Genomic DNA, 21167 nt, shown 5'->3' with positions numbered 1-21167 from the left:
TGTGTGGTCGTACTGTGTACCACTGAAGGCACGTATTTCTGTTCCTGACGGGAATCCTGTCCATTTGAGGGAACTGTGACCGGGATGGGTCACTTTCTTTGACTTTCAGAATGCAAGGTGGCGGGGTTTCTTTCATTTTCCTTTCGCCAGCGCTGGCTTAGGGCCTCTGCGTTGTTAAACATTACCTCTCCTTGGAAAGACGGAATTTAAAATCCTGTAGCTCCTTTCGCAATCTCAGCACCTGCAGGCGCTTGGAGGTGAATGAGGCGTTTGGAATTGTGGGATTGGCGTCAGAAAATGTATCCAGCTGGTGATCTTTTTGGGTGTGTGTGTGTGTAAAATTTGTGTGCAAACAGTTGGACGAGGGACCGATGCCTTAAGGGCCTCTTGGTTAGGGACAGTTGCAGAGTTGTGTCCCGGGCTGGGCCTGCAACTCTGCGGACGCGATCGCTGACCTGCACCGGTTCCCGTTTAGCCATCGTCTCGTTGGAAAGTAGGAGCGGGAGTAGGCAGTTTGGCCTATCACCATTTAACGTGATCGGATCTCACCCTGGTCCCAACTCCCACTCTTTCCACCTGCTCCCCCTAGCCCTTTACTCCCGCCTCTCATCGCAGAAACGTCCCTCTCTCTTTTTTGACCATAGATTCGATTGTGCCTCCGCTGCACACTGTGGGTCAGTGAGATCCACAATCTCGGTGTTAAGATGCCTATCTGCGCTTTCCAATCCTCCCCCAACCCCCACCACCTCCCTATTGCTGTAACCTCCAGCCCCTTGAGTTTTTCTTTCACATGCAGAATGTGTGGAATGAACTGCCCGAGGGAATGTTGGATGCGGGTGCAGTTACAACATTTAATGAAGACATTTTGGATAAGTCCGTGAAAGGTTTGGAAGGATATGGACCTTTATAGGAGTTGATAAAATAATGAGGGGCATTCTGGCAGGTGTCTTTTCCCTGGCATGGGGGAATTCCAACACTTAAGGGGAGAAGAGAGAGATTTTTAAGAAAGATGTGAAGGGCAAACGTTTTACACAGAGGGTCGTTCGCATGTGGAGTGAACTTCCTGAGGAAGTGGTGGATGTTACAATGTTTAAAAGACATTGGGATAAGTACAGGAACAGGAAAGGTTTGGAGGGATATGGGCCAGGAGCAGGCAGGTGGGACTAGTTTAGTTTTGGAGTATGGTCGGCATGGATTGGTTGGGCCGAAGGGTCTGTTTTCTGTGCTGTCTGACTCTAAATGGGGCTGGTTTAGTTTGGGATCATGGTTGACATGGACCCAAGGTTCTGTTTCCGTGCTGTATGACTCTATGATCCCCATCTTTGCACCCTCCCAGAATTCTGTGCTAGTTCCCGTGGGGCGGCACGATGGCTCAGTGGTTAGCACTACAGCCTCACAGCACCAGGGATCCAGGTTCAATTCCAGCCGCGGGCGACTGTCTGTGTGGAGTTTGCACATTCTCCCCGTGTCTGCGTGGGTTTCCTCCGGGTGCTTCGGTTTCCTCCCACAGTCCAAAGATGTGCAGGTTAGGGTGGATTGGCCATGCTAAATTGCCCGTAGTGTTAGCTGTATTAGTCACAGGGAAGTAGGTCTGGGTGGGTTACTCTTCGGAGGGTCAGTGTGGAGGTATTGGACTGAAGGGCCTGTTTCCACACAGTAGGGAATCTGATCAATTATGTAACCGCTCCTCCGTTGGCGTTGTTTCCCCTCGTCCCTCGCATTCCTCATTTTTAAAGTGCAGCTCAAAGACAAAAGGAAGAATTTTACCTGCATTGGGGGCAGTCCAGAGAAGGTTATGATCCAGGGTATGGAGGGTCTGACTTATAAGGGAGAGGTTAGATCAGATTAGATACCCTACGGTATGGAAACAGGCCCTTCGGCCCAACGAGTCCACACCGACCCTCCAAAGAGCAACCCACCTAGACCCATTCCCCCATCTTACATTTACCCCTGACTAATGCACCTAACGCTATGGGCAATTTAGCATGGCCAATTCACCTGACCCGCACATCTTTTGGATTGAGTAGATTGGGCCTGGATTCGATGGATTAGAGGCGACCTTATTGAAACATAGAAGGTTCTTGGGGGGAGATTGACAGGGGAGAAGTGGAGAGGTTGTTTCCCCTTGTGTGTGGGAGAGTCTCGGAACCAGAGGGGCGTCATCTCCAAGTCGGGGTCACCCGTTAAAGACAGAGATGGGGAGGAATTTCTTCTGTCTGAGGGGAGATGAGTCTGTGGAATTCTTTGCCACAGAAGGCTGGGTCATTCAGGATATTCAAGGCTGAGAGCGATTTTTAATCAAGGAGGGAATCAAGGATTATGGAGAAAAAGGTAGGAAAGTGGAGATGAGGAGTCACAAAGCAGACCCGATGGGCTGAATGGCCTACTGCCATTCCTTTTGTTTCAAGGTCTAACCCTCCCCGGCTTGGTCCAATCTGCCTTAGCATATCTCTTGACGTGGCTCAGTGTCACGTTACTGTTTTGTGAAACGTCCCTGCAGAAAGTTTCAGGGTGTTTGGTCAACACTTGAAGGTGCTGTGTGAACACAAGCTGTTGTTGTGGTTTCCCCTCCCTCGCTGACGTATGGGGCGTTCCAATTAAAAAGGAACTCCAGCCTCAGCTTTCCCGCAAAGACTCCATTTGCCCAGGAATGTGCGAGGCGGGTTCTGGTCTTCCCAAGGTATATGGGTCGTCAAGAGTGTCACCAGCTCTGAGAAAGACGTTTGCCATCTCTCAGTTGGTTGTGGGCGCAGGTCTCCATGCTCACCTTGCAAACGAAAGTGAGTGTTGGTGTTTCGCGTGTTCTTAATCAACAGAAGCGTTCCCTGCTTTTGGTCATCAGTGTTTTAGAGAATCATAGAGATGTACAGCACAGAAACAGACCCTTCGGTCCAACCTGTCCATGCCGACCAGATATCCCAACCCAATCTAGTCCGACCTGCCAGCACCCGGCCCATATCCCTCCAAACCCTTCCTATTCATATACCCATCCAAACGTCTCTTAAATGTTGCCATTGTACCAGCCTCCACCACTTCCTCTGGCAGCTCATTCCATACACGTACCACCCTCTGTGTGAAAAAGTTGCCCCGTAGATCTCTTTTTTTCCCCTCTCACTCTAAACCTATGCCCTCTAGTTCTGGACTCCCCAATCCCAGGGAAAAGACTTGTCTATTTATCCTATCCATGCCCCTCATGATTTTGCAAACCTCTATAAGGTCACTCCTCAGTCTCCGACGCTCCAGGGAAAACAGCCCCAACCTGTTCAGCCTCTCCCTGTAGCTCAAATCCTCCAACCCTGGCAACATCCTTGTAAATCTTTTGTGAACCCTTTCAAGTTTCCCAACATCTTTCCGATAGGAAGGAGACCAGAATTGCACGCAGTAATCCAACAGTGGCCTAACCAATGTCCTGTACAGCCGCAACATGACCTCCCAACTCCTGTACTCAATACTCTGACCAACACAGGAAAGCATACCAAACGCTGCCTTCACTATCCTATCGACCTGTGACCCCACTTTCAAACTTGGTGAATAATTTGTAAACAAACCTAACATCTTCAATCGGATCCATACATAGCGACAGTAAATCAGACAAGTCAGTGGTCACATGTCCCATTTACAGACAGGCATCGTTCCACTTTTAAACTATCACAACCTTCAACCAATTTTGGGCCAAATGATTTGCTTTTCAAAGCTTGAACCTGCACTCCAAGGTCTCTTTGTTCAGCAACACTCCCTAGGATTTTACCATTTAGTGTATAAGTTCTGCTAAGATTTGCTTTCCCAAAATGCAGCACCTCGCATTTATCTGAATTAAACTCCATCTGCCACTTCTCAGCCCATTGGCCCATCTGGTCCAGATCCTGTTGTCATCTGTGAGAGAGAGAGAGCCCTCAGCCACTGTGTGGTCATTGGAACCACACCAGATAAAGTGGGAGATGCGAATCTCACCTCCATCTTCAATCCTCAATGTGATGGGAGGTGATGACCTAGTGATATTATCACTAGACCGTTAACCCAGAGGGACCCGGGTTCGAATCCCGAATGGTGGAATTTGAATTCAGTGAAGAATCGGCAGCGATGACTGTGAATCCACTGTCGGGAAAAACCTGTCTGGTTCGCCGATGCTCTTTCGGGAAGGAAACTGCCATCCTTACCTGGTCTGGCCTCCATGTGACTCCAGACCCACAGCAATGCGGTTGACTCTTAACCGCCCTCTGGGGCAGTTAGGGATGGGCAATAAATGCTGGCCCACTCAGCGATGCCTGTGAATGAATTAAAAACAAAATGAGGTGTTGGGGCAATTTCTGTACAACCCCCAACCTTTCCCCTCCCCTGCCAAATCCCCAGCTGCCTTCAGCCTGCCCTTCACCTGCTTCCTGGTCAATGTCAGGGGTACCCAGGTTTTTGAAGGTTGATTTTGAACAGCAAGCTCTTGGTTTCACGGGAGTAAAATCGCTGCACACAGAGGGTGGTACGGGTATGGAATGAGCTGCCAGAGGAAGTGTGATTCTAGATGAGAGTGGTGCTGGAAAAGCACAGCAGTTCAGGCAGCATCCAAGGAGCAGGAAAATCGACATTTTGGGCAAAAGCCCTTCATCAGGAATTTCCAGCATCTGCAGTCATTGTTTTTACCCTGCCAGAGGAAGTGGTGGAGGCTGGTACAATTGCAACATTAAAGAGGCATTTGGATGGGTATATGAATAGGAAGGGTTTGGAGGGATATGGGCTGGGTGCTGGCAGGTGGGACTAAATTAGGTTAGGATGTCTGGTCGGCATGGACGGGTTGGACCGAAGGGTCTGTTTCCGGACTGTACTTCTCTATGATCTTTTGCTTCCAAACTTATTTTTTTTTATTGCTGTGCCTGGAACCTGGAACAGGTTCCAAAAATACGCCATCTTCCTCTTGGCTGGCTGTATGTCGATGGAGAGTTGCCACATCCTGGTGGAATCTTGAGACTCTTGGTGTAGAGAAGGCTGAGGGGAGGTTTGATTTTGAGATGTTTGTCACAGTCAGAGATGTCTACTGTGCAGCTAATTCTTGTCAGTCAGAAATGACCTCTTCGCTGTGCTGAGACCCCATTTCCCAGCACTTCGCTCATAGCTTTAGTATGGAAGTGAACTTCTAGAGTCATACAGCATGGAAACAGACCCTTCGGTCCAAGGCGTACCACACATCATTGCAAAAGATAAGGAGGTGGGTACAATAACATTTTAAAAGGCATCATCTGGATATCAATCATTTTTTGTAAAATCAGGAGAGACATGGGTAGGATAAATAGACAAGGCCTTTTCCCCAGGGTAGGGGAGTCCAAAACTAGAGGGCATAGGTTTAAGGTGAGAAGGGAAAGATTTTTAAAAAGTACCTAAGGGGTAACTTTTTCACGCAGAGGGTGATGTGCACATCGAATGAGCCACCAGAGGAAGTGGTGGAGGCTGGTACAATTACAATATTTAAGAGGCATCTGGATGGGGTCATGCATAAGAAGGGTTTAGAGGAATATGGGTGAAATGTTGAAAAGTAATAGAGTCATAGAGATGTACAGCATGGAAACAGACCCTTCGGTCCAACTCGTCCACGCCGACCAGATATCCCAACCCAGTCTGGTCCCACCTGCCAGCACCCGGCCCATATCCCTCCAAACCCTTCCTATTCATATACCCATCCAAATGCCTCTGAAATGTTGCAATTGTACCAGCCTCCACCACTTCCTCTGGCAGCTCATTCCATACAAATTTAGGATAACTATTCCCTTGTTTCAGAGGGGGAGTTGAGGCAACCCTGATAATAATAGGCCAGTGAGCCTTACTTCGGTTGTGGGTAAGGTGTTGGAAAAGGTTATAAGAGATAGGATTTATAATCATCTGGGAAGGAATAATTTGATTAGGGACGGTTAACACAGTTTCGTGCCTCACTAACTTTATTGAGTTCTTTTGAGAAGGTGACAAAACAGGCGGATGAAGGTAAAGTGGTTGATGTGGCGTATGTGGACGTCAGTAAGGCATTTGATAGGGTTCCACACGGTTGCACAAAATATGGAGTTTTGGGATGGAGGGTGATTTAGTGGTTTGGATCAGAAATTGGCTAGCTGAAAGATGACAGAGGGTGGTGGTTGATGGGAAATGTTCATCCTGGAGCTCAGTTACTCGTGGTGTGCCACAAGGGTCTGTTTTGGGGCCACTGCTGTTTGTCATTCTTATAAATGACCTGGATGTGGGCGTAGAAGGATTTTGCAGATGACACTAAGGTAGGCAGGGTTCTGGGTAGTGCCGAAGGATGTTGTGGGTTACAGAGGGACATAGATAAGATGCAGAGCTGGGCTGAGACGTGGCAAATAGAGCCTAATGTGGAAAAGTGTGAGGTAGTTCACTTCAGAAGAAGTAACAGGAATGCAGAGTACTGGGCTGATGGTAAAATTCTTGGCAGTGTAGATGAACCGAGAGATGAAAGTTGCCACCCAGACTGATAGGGTTGTTAAGAAGGTATATGGTGTCTTGGCGTTTATTGGTAAGGGGGTTGAGTTTCGGAGCTACGAGGTCACGCTTCAGCTGTACAAGACACTGGTAAGGCTGCACTTGGAGAATTGCGAACAGTTCTGGTCACTGCATTGTAGGAAGGATGTGGAAGCTTTGGAAAGGGTTCAGAGGAGATTTACCAGGATGTTGCCTGGTATGAAGGGAAGGTCTTACGAGGAAAGGCTGAGGGAACTGAGGCTGTTTTCATTGGAGAGAAGAAGGTTGAGAGACGTATATGATAATCAGAGGGTTAGATAGGATGGACAGTGAGAGCCTTTTTCCTTGGATGGTGAAGGCTAACATGAGGGAACATAGCTTTAAATTGAAGAGTGATAGATTTAGGACGGATATTAGGGATAGCTTCTTCATTCAGAGTAGTAAGGGAGTGGAATGGCCTTCCTGCAACAGTAGTAGACTCGCCAACGTTAAGGGCATTTAAGTGGGCAATGGACATACATATGGATAATAATGAAACGTGGTAGGTTAGATGGGCATCAGATTAACTTCACTGTTCAGTGCAACATCAAGGGCCGAAGGGACTGTACTGCACTGTAACGTTCTATGTTCTATGGTGGCACGGATGAGTTGGACCAAAGGTCTGTATTCATGCTGTGTGACTCTAATTTTGGTATCTTTTACTTTCTTTGGATAACTGCCAAGTAGAGTTCAGTACGATTCCATACATGCATCACACTCTGCATGAAAACTTTGCCCCTCAGGTCATTTTTAAAAAGTCTTTCCCCTCTCACCTTAAACCTATGCCCTCAAGTTTTGGAATCCCTAATCTGTGGGAAAAAAAAGACCTTGTCTATTTACCCTATCCACGCCCCCCATGATTTTATAAACCTCTATAAGGTCACCCCTCAGCCTCCGATGCTCCAGGGAAAACAGCCCCAGCCTATTCAGTCTCTCGCTATAGCTCAAACCCTCCAACCCCAGCAACATCCTAATCTTTTCTGAACCTTTTCAAAGTTAACAATATCTTTCCTGCAGCAGGGAGACCAAAATCGAACGCAGTATTCCAAAAGTGGCTTAACCAATGTTCCTGTGCAGCAGCAACATGACATTCCAACTCCTATACTCGATGGACTGACCAATAAAGGAAAGCATATCAAATGCCTTCTTCACTATCCTGTATACCTGAGACTCCACTTTCATGCTGCACTCCAAGGCCTCTTTGTTCGACAACACTCCCCAGGACCTTGCCATTAAGTGTATAAGTCCCGCCCTGATTTGCCTTTCCAAAAGTTAGTACCTCACATATATCTAAATTAAACACCATCTGCCACTCCTTGGCTAATCGGCCCATCTGATCAAGATCCTGTTGTATTCTGAGATGATCTTCTTCCCTGTCCACTACAACTCCAATTTTGGTGTCATCTGCAAACTTACTAACTGTGTCTCCTATATTCACATCCAAATCATTTATATAAATGGTTTGATGAGGAAGAGGTTTTCTCTGCTGGGTTATATTTACTGCTTGCTGTGTATAAATTGGGTATAGTTAGGAAGTTTGCAGATGACACCAAAATTGGAGGTGTAGTGGACAGCGAAGAAGGTTACCTCCGATTACAACAGGATCTTGATCAGATGGGCCAATGGGCTGAGAAGTGGCAGATGGAGTTTAATTCAGATAAATGCGAGGTGCTGCATTTTGGGAAAGCAAATCTTCGCAGGACTTATACACTTAATGCTAGGGTCCGAGGGAGTGTTGCTGAACAAAGAGACCTTGGAGTGCAGTTTCATAGCTCATTGAAAGTAGAGTCGCAAATAGATACGATAGTGAAGAAGGCATTTGGTATGTTTTCCTTTATTGGTCAGAGTATTGAGTACAGGAGTTGGGAGGTCATGTTGCGGCTGTACAGGACATTGGTTAGGCCACTGTTGGAATATTGCTTGCAATTCTGGTCTCCTTTCCTATCGGAAAGATGTTGTGAAACTTGAAAGGGTTCAGAAAAGATCTACAAGGATGTTGCCAGGGTTGGAGGATTTGAGCTATAGGCTGGGACTGTTTTCCCTGGCGCATCGGAGGCGGAGGGCTGACCTTATAGAGGTTTATAAAATCAATGTAACAACATGCATTTAAGTAACACCTGTCACATGCCCCGGGGTCTTCCACAGAAGATGTGGAGTTAGTGTTTCAAGCACGGAGAGAGAACCTTCAGCCTATCGTGTCCGTACTGGTTATGGACCTACTGTAGTCCCACTTTCTGTCGATTGTGTGCTATGTTGCTTCAAGTTGTTACAGAGTCATGGAGGAGTACATCTGCGAAATGAGATCGAGTCTGTGTCAGGGATGTGCAGGTTAGGGTGGATTGGCCATGCTAAATTGTCCCGTCGTGTCCAGGGATGTGCAGGTTAGGGTGGATTGGCCATGCTAAATTGTCCCGTAGTGTCCAGGGATGTGCAGGTTAGGGTGGACTGGCTATGGGAAATTGCCCGTAGTGTCCAGGGATGTGCGGGCTATTTGGATTAACCTTGGTAAAATGTGGGGATGTAACCAGATTCTCTTTAGAGGGCTGGTGTAGAATTGATGGGCCGAATGGCCTGTATCTGTACTGTAGGGATTCTGTAGCACTTTAGAAATGTGGCAGCTCCCTAGTTATTGATGCTGATTTGAATAAATTGGGCTGAATTCCCAGCTCTTCCATTGAGTGGTCATGGGAGCTTTCTTTGCCCTTTGCGCTGAAGGAGATTTCAACTTGAGACATCGTACTGCAAGGCTATGCCTCTGATCGATCGGCCCCTAGGTGGGGACCCTCCGACAGGGCGACAAGAGGAGTCACTGGAACCGAGACATGAACCTCTCACCTTCTGACCACTTAAGTGACCCATCACTCTTTTGAGTGAGGGGAGGGTGGTAGTTTGCGACGTGGGAGGCAGTGAGAGGAGGGGTTCAGAGAGATGATTCTGGAGTAGGGGGCCAAAGACAAGGAAGATTCAGTCCACATGGAGAACTGGCCAAATTAAGAGCAGTCTGCTTGATTGGCACCACATCCACAAATCTCAGTCCCCCTGCCATCGACGCTCAGTAGCAGTCGTACCTCCTTGAGTCACATGGCATAGAAACAGGCCCTTCGGCCCAACTTGTCCATGCTGACCAGGTTTTCAATACTGAAGTAGTTCCGTTTGCCTGCGTTTGGCCCATATCCCCCTAAACCTTCCCTTTCCATGTACCTGTCCAAGTATGTTGTAATTGTACTCACCTCCACCACTTCCCCTGACACCTCAATCCATACTCGCAACACCTTCTGTGTGAAAAGGTTATCTCTCGAGTCCCATAGAACATAGAAAAATACAGCACAGTACAGGCCCTTTGGCCCTCGATGTTGCGCCGATCCAAGCCCACCTAACCTACACTAGCCCACTATCCTCCATATGCCTATCCAATGCCCGTTTAAATGCCCATAAAGAGGGAGAGTCCACCACTGCTACTGGCAGGGCATTCCATGAACTCACGACTCACTGAGTAAAGAATCTACCGCTAACATCTATCCTATACCTACCACCCTTTAATTTAAAGCTTTGCCCCCTCGTAATAGCTGACTCCATACGTGGAAAAAGGTTCTCATGGTCAACCCTATCAAAACCCCTAATCAAGTCACCCCTAAACCTTCTTTTCTCCAATGAGAACAGCCCCAAGTGCCTCAGCCTTTCCTCATACGATCTTCCTACCATACCAGCCAACATCCTGGTAAACCTCCTCTGCACCCGTTCCAGTGCCTCCACATCCTTCCTGTAGTATGGCGACCAAAACTGCACACAATCCTTCCCCTCTCGCCTTTAAACCTCTGCTCTGTAGTTTTGGACTTTTTGGGAAGAAACCTCGGCCATTTACCTTATCCATGCCCTTCATGATTTTGTACACCTCTATAAGGTCACCCCTCAGCCTCTGATGTTCTATGGCAAAAATGTCACAGTCTATCCGGCCTCTCCCTTCTAGTCTCTGCAACATCCTTGTAATTTTTTGTTTGCACCCTTTCCAGTTTAATAGTGTCCTTCCTATAGCAGTGTAGTACTCTAAATGTGGCCTCACCATGTCTTGTATAACTGTAACATGATGTCTCAACCCCTGTACTCAGTGCCTTGACTGATGAAGGCAAGCATACCTAAACGCCTTCTTCACCACCCTGTCTTACTTCTGACATCCACAACCACTAACGTCGAGAAGGACAAAGGCAGTTGATATGTGGGAATACCACCCCTTGCAAGTTCCCCTCTGAGCCCCACACCAAGCTGACTTGGAAATATGTTGTTATTCCTTCAGTGTCACTGAGTCAAAAACCCGGAACTCCCTACCGAAAGGAACTGCAACAGTACCGGTGACTTAGTGGTTAGCACTGCTGCCTCACAGCGCCAAATCTGAATTCCCCATTGGGTGACTGTCCGTGTGGAGTTTACACATTCTTCCCTATATCTGTGTGGGTTTCCTCCGGGTGCACTGGTTTCCTCCCACAGTCCAAAATGGGTTACGGTGGATTGGCCATGTTAAATTGTCCTGTAGTGTCCAGGGATGTGCAGGTTACGGTGGATTGACCATGGGAAATGCAGAATAGAGTCGTTGGTCTGGGTGGGCTGCTCTTCAGTATGGACTCAATGGGCCGAATGGCCTGCTTCCTACACTATGAGGATTCTTTGCAAACTGCGGTTCAAGAAGGCATGTCTCCCCCACCTTCTGAAGGGGGCAACGAGGGACGGGCCAATGAATGCTGGGCCCAGCCGACCAGGAGGAGAACAGCCCATGAGTGTGTATATTTAAACAAAACAACCACCTACTGATTGTAATCTCTTCAATCTCTTGGAGTCGAACCAGCAAGGGCTGGGCGACGGAAAGGTTTACTCCCCAGCCCTCTCCCAGTGTGTCAGCAGTAATGAGAGAGAATCTAGCCTGTGTGATATTGTTCGAACTTGTCAGAGCGTAGTCAGCTCCTTGTGACTGCTTTGGCACCACTCCCGTGGGCTCCAGTAAAGCCAGCCTTTAGTTGCTGTCTCCAAACGTGCGTTTGCAATTGAACAAAACCAGTCAGACAGCTTTAGTTTCTCTCCCTTCTCCCTTGCCCTTAGCATGTTGAGTACTGAGAGGCCTGTTGGAAAATCCCCTCGCTGACGTCCTCTACGCTGGTGTCTCCATCCCTTCCTTGCCCATCTCTGTCACCGCCCGAGGCGAGAAGTGTAATGGCCTGGGGGTCCCTGGGTTTGAAGTCACCCCAGAGTGCCTTTAGATCATTTGAGTGTTTTCAAAGGGGTGTCAACAGCTTTGGAATTTCCTGGGGAAGGTGGCTTGCCAGTTTTCGGTAATGTGACCTTGGCGGGTTAGCACAGCGTGGAAAAGAGACCCTTCAGCCCATTGTGTGCCTGCTGGTCAACAACCAGTGGTGTGCCAAAAGGATCAGTGCTGGGTCCCCTGCTCTTTGTCATTTTATATAACTGATTTGGATGTGAACTTAGGAGGCGTGGTTAGTACACTTACAGATGACACCAAAATTGGAGGTGTCATGGACAGCAAAGAAGGTTACTTCAGAGTACCACAAGATCTTGATCCAGTGGGCCGAGGAGTGGCAGATGGAAGTTAATTTTGATAAATGGGAGGTGCTACAAATCAGAGCAGGACCTATACACTTGATGGTAAGGTGTTGGGGAGTGTTGCTGAACAAAGAGACCTTGGAGTGCAGGTCTAAAGTTCCCTGAAAGTGGAGCCGCAAGTAGATAGGATAGTGAAGAAGGCGTTTGGTATGCTTTCCTTTATTTGTCAGTGCACTGAGTATAGGAGTTGGGAGGTCATGTGGCGGCTGTACAGGACATTGGTCAGGCTACTTTTGGGATATTGCATTCACTTCTGGTCTCCCTGCTTTACGAAAGACACTGTGAAACTTGAAAGGGTTCAGAAAAGATGTACAAGGATATTGCCAGGGTTGGAGGGTTTGAGCTACAGGGAGAGGCTGAATGGGCTGGGGCGATTTCCCTGGAGCGTCAGAGGCTGAGGGGTAACCTTACAGAGATTTTTAAACCGTGAAGGGGATGGATAGGGTGAATAGCCGAGATATTTTTCCCAGGATACAGGAGTCCAAAATGAAAGGGCATAGATTTAAGAAAGGGGACAGATATAAAAGGTATTTGAAGGAGCAATTTTTTCATGCAGAGGGTGGTGCGTGTATGGAACAAGCAGCCAGAGGAGGTGGTAGAGGCTGGTACAATTACAGCATTTAAAAGGCATTTGGAAGGGTACATGAATAGGAAGGGATAAGTGCTGGCAGATGGGACTGGATTAATATCGGATATCTGGTCAGCATGGACGAGTTGGAACAATGCATTGATTTCTGTGCTGTACGTCTCAAGATGGTGCATAGAGTGAGTGTCTATATAGAGTCATAGAGATGTACTGCACGGAAACATCCTTCGGTCCAACTCATCCACGCCTACCAGATATCCTAACCTAATGTAGTCCTATTTGCCAGCACTTGGCCCACATTCTCTTAACCCTTCCTATTCATATACCCATCCAGATACCTCACTCTACCTCCCTATTAGGCAGTAACTTCCTGATACCATCTTCCTCACCCATAACCTGTGGGTGAATGTTTTTTTTTCTCACTCCCTCTCCGAATCCCCTCCACCTTTCCCTTTAAAACTGTGTGCTTCCCCTCGTTATTGACCCCTCTACCTAAGGAGAAACGTTTCTCTCTATCTCAGTCCCTCAGAACTGTGTACCCACGACGCCACCTCAGCTTCCTCTGCTCCAAGGAAAACAATCCCTGCCTCTTGAGTCTCTCTTCGTCCCTGGATCTCTCCAGACCAGGCTATCTCCTGGTGAATCTCCTCTGCACGCGTTCTCTCGTGCTATCTGTGCATCGCTGTTAAAGTACAGAGACCAAAACCCTGCACAGTATTCCAACTCCGGTCTGTATCGTAACCTCCCCGCTCTTGTGTTCAATGCCTTGACCGATGTGTAGATTCTGTACACGGTGGTGTGATTTGAATTCTTGTGTCACAGGGTGTGTGAGAAGGCATTTCACATGCTTTTCTTCATTACTCAGACCTTTCGAATGTAGGGGTTGGGGTTTTACAGGACGTTGGTGAGGCCTCTTCTGGAGTACTGTGTACAGTTGTGTTAGAGGAAGGATACCATTGAGCTGGAGAGGGTTCGGAAGAGATTTATCAGGATCTTGCCAGGAGCAAAGGAGTTATAAGGGGAGGCTGGATGGTTCGGGACTTCCTTCACTAGAGGGTGACCTTTATAGGAGTTTATAAAATCATGAGGGGTTCAGATAAGGTGAATGGCAGGTAACTTTTCACCAGTCTAAAATATTTCAAAACTAGGGGGCATCCTTTCAAGGTGAAAAGAGAAAGATTTAAAAAGGACATGAGGGACAATTTTTTTATATAGAGTGGTTTGTGTTCCCCAACTTTAAGGGGAAGTGAGAGATTGGGTACAGTTTCAACATTTGGATAAGTATGTGAATAAGAAATATTTGTTGGGATATGGCCCAAGCGTAGACAGGTAGGACTCAGTTTAGTTTGGGATTTTGGTTGGCATGGACTGGTTGGACTGAACAGACACACAGCACTGAAATAGAGCCTCTGACTCATTCCTTATGAAAGACTGCTTGACCACACTACTACAAAATAAAGCATCCATGGGATGCACTGCAGACCTCTTGATAAACTGCTGATGATCTGGGTTTCTAAAGATACAGTATTTGTTTGTGGAAAGTGCCAGCACTGGCACTTATTGGCCATCCTTAATTGCCCCTTAAGAAAGTGGTGTTGTGCTGCCTTAAACCGCTGCAGTGGATGCTGGATCAGTTGTTAATTTTGAATCTGAGAAACCTTTGTGAAACAGATTAAGGGGATGCCGGCCAAAGGCAGGGAAATGGAGATAGGGCGCAGATCAGCCAGCATCTCATTGAATGGCAGAACAGATTCGAGGGGCAGATTCACTCTATCTAACTCCGTGCTGTCCCTGTCCTGGGAGTGTTTGATGGGGGACAGTGTAGAGAGAGCTTTACTCTGTATCTAGCCCCGTGCTGTCCCTGTCCTGGCAGTATTTGATGGGGGGGGACAGTGTAGAGAGAGCTTTCTCTGTATCTAATCCCCATCATGGGAGTGTTTGGTGGGGAACTGTGTAGAGGGAGTTTCAATCTGCATCTAACCCCGTTCTGTGTGTATTTGATGGCAGGGACAATGTAGAGGAGGCTTTACTCTGTATTTAACCCAGTGTTGTTCCTGTCCTGGAAGTGATCGATGACGGGGGACAGTGTAGAAGTAGCTTTACTCAATAACCAACCCTCTGTTCCTGCAAGTGTTTGATGGGGGACAGTGTTGAGGGAGCTTTACTCTGTATCTAACCCCGTGCTGTCCCTGTCCTGAGACTGTTTGATGGGGGAGGGAGTGTCAGTGTAGAGGGAGCTTTACTCTGTATCTAACCCTGTGCTGTCCCTGTCCCTGGGATGGGGGGACAGTGTAGAGAGAGCTTTACTCTGTATCTAACCCTGTGCTGTCCCTGTCCCTGGGATGGGGGGACAGTGTAGAGAGAGCTTTACTCTGTATCTAACCCCGTGCTGTCCCTGTCCTGGGAGTGTTTGATAGGAGGACAGTGTAGAGGTAGCTTTACTCTGTATCTAACCCTGTGCTGTCCCTGTCCTGGGAGTGTTTGATGGGGGGGACAGTGTAGAGGGAGCTTTACTCTATATCTAACCCCGTGCTGTCCCTGTCCTGGGGAGTGTTTGATGGGGGGACAGTGTAGAGGGAGCTTTACTCTGTATCTAACCCCGTGCTGTCCCTATCCTGAGACTGTTTGATGGGGGAGGGAGTGTCAGTGTAGAGGGAGCTTTACTCTGTATCTAACCTTGTGCTGTCCCTGTCCCTGGGATGGGGGGACAGTGTAGAGGAAACTTTACTCTGTATCTAACCCCGTGCTGTCCCTGTCCCTGGGAGTGTTTGATGGGGGGACAGTGTAGAGGTAGCTTTACTCTGTATCTAACCCTGTGCTGTCCCTGTCCTGGGAGTGTTTGATGGGGGGACAGTGTAGAGGGAGCTTTACTCTGTATCTAACCCCGTGCTGTCCCTGTCCTGGGAGTGTTTGATGGGGGGGACAGTGTAGAGGGAGCTTTACTCTGTATCTAAGCCTGTGCTGTCCCTGTCCTGGGAGTGTTTGATGGGGGGGACAGTGTAGAGGGAGCTTTACTCTGTATCTAACCCTGTGCTGTCCCTGTCCCTGGGAGTGTTTGATGCGGGGACAGTGTAGAGGGAGCTTTACTCTGTATCTAACCCCGTGCTGTCCCTGTCCCTGGGGGTGTTTGATGGGGGGGACAGTGTAGAGGGAGCTTTACTCTGTATCTAACCCCGTGCTGTCCCTGTCCTGGGGAGTGTTTGATGGGGGGACAGTGTAGAGGGAGCTTTACTCTGTATCTAACCCCGTGCTGTCCCTGTCCCTGGGGGTGTTTGATGGGGGACAGTGTAGAGAGAGCTTTACTCTGTATCTAACCCCGTGCTGTCCCTGTCCCTGGGGGTGTTTGATGGGGGACAGTGTAGAGAGAGCTTTACTCTGTATCTAACCCTATGCTGTCCCTGTCCCTGGGAGTGTTTGATGGGGGGACAGTGAAGAGAGAGCTTTACTCTGTATCTAACCCCGTGCTGTCCCTGGGAGTGTTTGATGGGGGGACAGTGTAGAGGGAGCTTTACTCTGTATCTAACCCCGTGCTGTCCCTGTCCCTGGGAGTGTTTGATGGGGGACAGTGTAGAGGGAGCTTTACTCTGTATCTAACCCCGTGCTGTCCCTGTCCCTGGGAGTGTTTGATGGGGGACAGTGTAGAGGGAGCTTTACTCTGTATCTAACCCTGTGCTGTCCCTGTCCCTGGGGGTGTTTGATGGGGGGACAGTGTAGAGGGAGCTTTACTCTGTATCTAACCCCGTGCTGTCCCTGTCCCTGGGAGTGTTTGATGGGGGACAGTATAGAAGCAGCTTTACTTTCAGTGTAAAAGAGCAGACAAAGCACTCTGTGTGTGTGTGTGTGTGTGTGGGTGGGAGAGTGTGTGTCTTCTTCCTGTTTTGTTCACCGCCTCCGGCCCAGGTGAGGAGCCTTGGGTGGGGTGTCCACCTTGAGCTGGGGAGTGGGGGAGGGGGAGGTGTCGGTTATGGCTCCGAGGGAAGAGGCCGCCGCTTGGAAGCGCCACCCCGCGCATCCGGGGCCTGCAGCCCGTGGGAAAGGCCTCGGTCGCCCCCGTATTCCGACTCCACGGCCTAGAGCCTGCCGTTCGGCCTCGGCCTCGAGTAGCCCGTCTCTCCCCGTCTTTGTGAACCCATTCCCGGGGACGGGCAGCTTCGAGAGCCGCGCTTTCTGAGGTAACCTCACCTTATTTTTTAAAAATACTTTATTGTTAATTTTATTTACTCTTTTAAAAAAAATGTTAGTTTTAAAATTTTCACAATCAATTCAATTCAAATTACTTTTAGGAAAGTATTTTCAGCCCTTTCACTTTTTAAAATTATTATTAATTTTTTAATTGCTATTTTTAACATTTTAAATTATTTTTTACCTTTTTATAATAATTATTTTTAAAAGGTAAAAAATAAATAATTTAAAATAAAAATAATTATTTTTAAAAAGTAAAACATTTAAATTTTTTTTTAAAATTACTTTTAAAAATTATTTTTAGTATTTTAATTCCTATTTTGAAAACCCTTTTAAAAATATTTTTAAAAAGTCATAATGACAAAAACTTTAATTAAAAATTATTTGTATTAGTATTTTCTAGAAAATGTGTAATAATTTTTAAAACTAAAAAAATTTTGTCTATAAATTATTTTTAATATTTTAATTCCTATTTTGAAAACCTTAAAAAATGATTAATAATTTTCTAGAAAATACTAATACAAATAATTTTTCATTAAGTTTTTGTCATTATGATTTAACAAAAATATTTTTAATTATTTTGAGATTTCATAATTTTAAATTATTTTTAAATCGGTATTTTTAAAAAGTGTTTTTTTAAAAATTATTTTTGGATCAGGCGTTAAACCAAGACGCTCGTTTTTCTTCTTGCTCTGATTTCCATGCGAGGGTAGGTCAGGATGGAGGCTGATGGAAAGGAACCAGATTGGAGAATAAGGAGAGCCCCACTCTCAGCTGAAGTGGGGGGGAAAGAAAAATCAGACAATAGGGTGGAAAAGTGGGAGAAAATAGATAAAGACGTGGAATTATGAGGCTACTCACTCGAGGGGCTAGTAATGGGCCAAATGGCTGCCCCCTCCGAATGGCCCGTGGCATGGAGCACTTACCAAGAGGGATTGTGAATTTGAATACCTTTTTTTCTCCCATTTTTTTGCCTTTATATTCTCCATTTTGGTTTATCCTTCTGTGTTTTGAGATGGCGATACTGTACGCAGTGTGCCGCAAGGATCGGTGCTGGGTTCGCTGCTTTTTGTCATTTATATAAATGATTTCGATGCGAATGTAGGAGGAATGGTTAGTAAGCTTGCTGATGACACCAAAACTGGGAGGTGTGGTGGACAGGTTACCTCAGAGTACAATGGGACCTCAATCAGATGGACCGAGGAGTGGCAGATGGGAGTTTAATTTAGATAAATGTGAGGTGTTGCATTTTGGTAAGGCAAATCAGGACTTACGTACTTAAGGGTAGGCTCCTGGGGAGTGTTGTCGAAAAAGAGACCTTGGCATGCATCTCTCTGACTCTGTTTGGTATGCCTGCCTTTATTCAGTGCATTGAGTATAGGAGTTAGAACGTAATGTTGTGGCTGTACAAGGTCATTTTTGGAATACTGCATTGAATTCTGGACTCCCTGCTATAGGAAGGATGTGAAACTTGAAGGGGTTCAGAAAAGATTTACAAGGATGTTGCTGGGGTTGGAGGGTTTGAGCTACAGGGAGAGGCTGAACAGGTTGGGGCTATTTTCCCTGGAGCATCAGAGGCTGAGGGGTGACCTTATAGAGGTTTATAAAATCATGAGGGACATTGATAGAGTGAATAATCAACGTCTTTATCCACAGTAGGGGAGTCCAAAACTAGAGGGCAGATGTTTAAGGTGAGAGAGGTAAGATTTAAAAGGGACCTAAGGGGCAACCTTTTCACACACAGGGTGGTGCGTGTATGGAACGAGCTGCCAGAGGAAGTGGTGGTGGCTGTACAATGACAACATTTAACAGGTATCTGAATGGGTGTATATGAATAGGAAGGGTTTAGAGGGATACAGGCTAAGTGCTGGCAAATGGAACTAGATGAATTTAGGATATCTGGTCGGCATGGACGAGTTGGACCAAAGGGTCTGTTTCCATGCTGTATGACTCTAAATGGGATTGTGCTGTTACTTCACAGGGGTAGCTGAATGGCCTCTTCCTGTGCTGGGAGAGTCCCGGAACGCCGGGATCAAAGGAAACCCAGCCTCAGAATCCCACAGCCCAATTTCAGGCTTCCTCTAGAATAGCCCAGGGCACTCTCCCAGAACCGCAACCCAAATAACAAGCACCAGTGGAAACAAACTAACAAAAATGGACCATTAACACTGACTCCATTTCTTGGAATGTCTGTGTCACTGGCTGGGTCAGCAATTGATCCTATCTCAATGCCTCTGAACTAGTGTCTCGCTCAGGTGTTGTGGAACTTAGCTAAGAGGCAATTGCTGTGGGTCTGGAGTCAAATGTACGCCCAGCCCAGGGAAGATAGTCCATCCCTGGCAACAGCCTTGTACATCTTTTCTGCACCATTTTAAGTTTTAACAGCTTCCTTTATATAGCAGGGAGACCAGAACTGAATGGTTAGGCCACCTTTGGATTACTGCAATCTCCTGTACAGCTGTAACATGACCTTCCAAATCTTATGCTCAATGCACTGACCAATAAAGTCAGTTTCTGAAGCTGACTGAGATTGGTGGCAGGCGAAGAGGTCGGGGCATTCAGAATGTTTCTTATTTTTGTGCAGGAAGGAATTCTCTTCCGTCACGATTCCCATCATCTCCTGAGCTGCAGTGACAATAATCTGTTTCTTCTCCCTCCGACAGGTCCGCGCTCAACCAGAACAGGACTTTGAAAGACCGCAGGGAGCCAAGCGAGCTGAACTTAACCTCCAGCAGATATCCCTTACCCACCAGCCGTGATTTGTAAATGCAGGCTGACTGCCCCATGTAGTCTGTCGACTCCCCCCGCTGGATTGAGGCACGTGTGTCGGGGCAGGGTTAAGGGGACCATCCTACACCTAAGTGAACTCGTCCAGGAGGCATTGGCATAAACCAGAGGGAATGAGCGATTTCTGGTTGTGTTTTGGCTGCTCGGAGGTTGAGAAGACCCAGCCGGTAAGCAGGGGGTGTTGTTCTATCGGCCTGGTCTCTCCACATCTCTGCTCTTGACTCAGCCTTTGGTAAGACTAGCCATCGGTGGAGCATCATCTCTCTCTCATGATGACGGGAATGTCACTGGATTTGAGTTTGAATCCCACCTTGGCACCAATGTGATCAGTGAATTAAGTCTCAAATTTGTTTTTTAAGCAGGGAAAAGTCAGGGCAGGTAAAGACAAATGATTTCCTCTAGTGGCAGATTCTAGAACTAGTCTTAAGAATTTGACAGAGATGTTAAGAAGCAATTGTATGTATACAGGTTTGGAGCTGTTTCTCGATTTGATTTGATTTATTATTGTAGCATGTACCGCAATATAGTGACAAATAATGTTTTTTAGGCTGTTGTTCATGTTAAATCAGAGATAGTTACGTTTTTGTCTGAAGTCATGTGCGGGCCAGGTAAGGGTAGCAGTTTCCCACCCTAAAGAATATCAGCGAGCCAGGTGGATTTTTTTCCTCAACCCCTGACAATTGACAATAATCTTCGTTTTTTAAAATAAAATTCAAATTCTGACATTTGCCACGATGCAGGTTTCGAACCCAGATCCCCAGAAGTTGCTGGAAAAGCTCAGCAGGTCTGGCAGCGGCTGTGGAGAGAAATAGAGAGTTAACGTTTTGGGTCCGTTGACCCTTCCTCAGAACATTACCTGGGGGTCTCAAGATTACTAATCCCAACGATAATACCATTGGGCTGTCTCCTTCCTTGGTTCGGCAACTGTCGAAAAGCAATCTCTGTGACGGTGACTGACGAAAACACCCATCAGGGGTAAGGGGAGGGGGGGAGCGAATCACCAACAGGGGGGGGAAGGGAATGTGCCGTCCTTACTTGGTGACAGAACCCCCACCCCCACCCCCAGCCCCCTGCAGTGATGAGGTTGACTCTTAACCACTCTAATTTGGGGCAGTTCAGGGTAGACAAGAATTGTTGACCCAGCCAGTGAATGGAGGGGGAGTGGGAAGAGAAAACGAATGACTGCCCTAATCAATCTGAGATGACAGATCCTACCTGAATGTAATCTTTACTATTCAAAGAACAGTGCAGCCTGTCCAGTGCTTCTTGGGTAAGTAAATAAGACGTAAGAGCAGAAATTAGGCCTTCACAAAAGGAAGCTGCCATCCTTGTCTGGTCTGGCCTACACGTGACTCCAGACCCACCGCGATGGGGTTGACATTTAACTGCCCTCTGGGCAATTAAGGATGTGTGATAAATACTGGCCCAGCCAGCGACACCCACATAGAGCACAAAAACAGCCCCTTTGGTTCAGCCCTAACATATGACTCCCGACCCACAGTAATGTGGTTGA

General features: G+C 47.2%; 1 protein-coding gene across 2 annotated transcripts in view; it reads left to right on the top strand.

Moving 5' to 3' along the window:
- Positions 1-21167, top strand: part of LOC140454015 (CDC42 small effector protein 1-B-like) — a 43011-nt gene that overhangs the window by 2602 nt on the left and 19242 nt on the right. The window contains exons 1-2 of one of the 2 annotated variants that reach the window (XM_072548947.1): positions 16736-16857; positions 19531-19821. In XM_072548947.1, coding sequence (XP_072405048.1) covers positions 19768-19821 — 54 coding nt within the window. In that variant the 5' untranslated portion in view covers positions 16736-16857; positions 19531-19767. Of the gene's footprint in view, positions 1-16735; positions 16858-19530; positions 19822-21167 lie in introns of those variants that run through there. The other variant, XM_072548946.1, reaches the window with a different exon arrangement.

Source organism: Chiloscyllium punctatum, chromosome 28 (genome assembly GCF_047496795.1).
Source record: "Chiloscyllium punctatum isolate Juve2018m chromosome 28, sChiPun1.3, whole genome shotgun sequence".
NCBI classification, from domain to species: Eukaryota; Metazoa; Chordata; class Chondrichthyes; order Orectolobiformes; family Hemiscylliidae; genus Chiloscyllium; species Chiloscyllium punctatum.
This window is presented reverse-complemented; position numbering and strand designations above follow the sequence as displayed.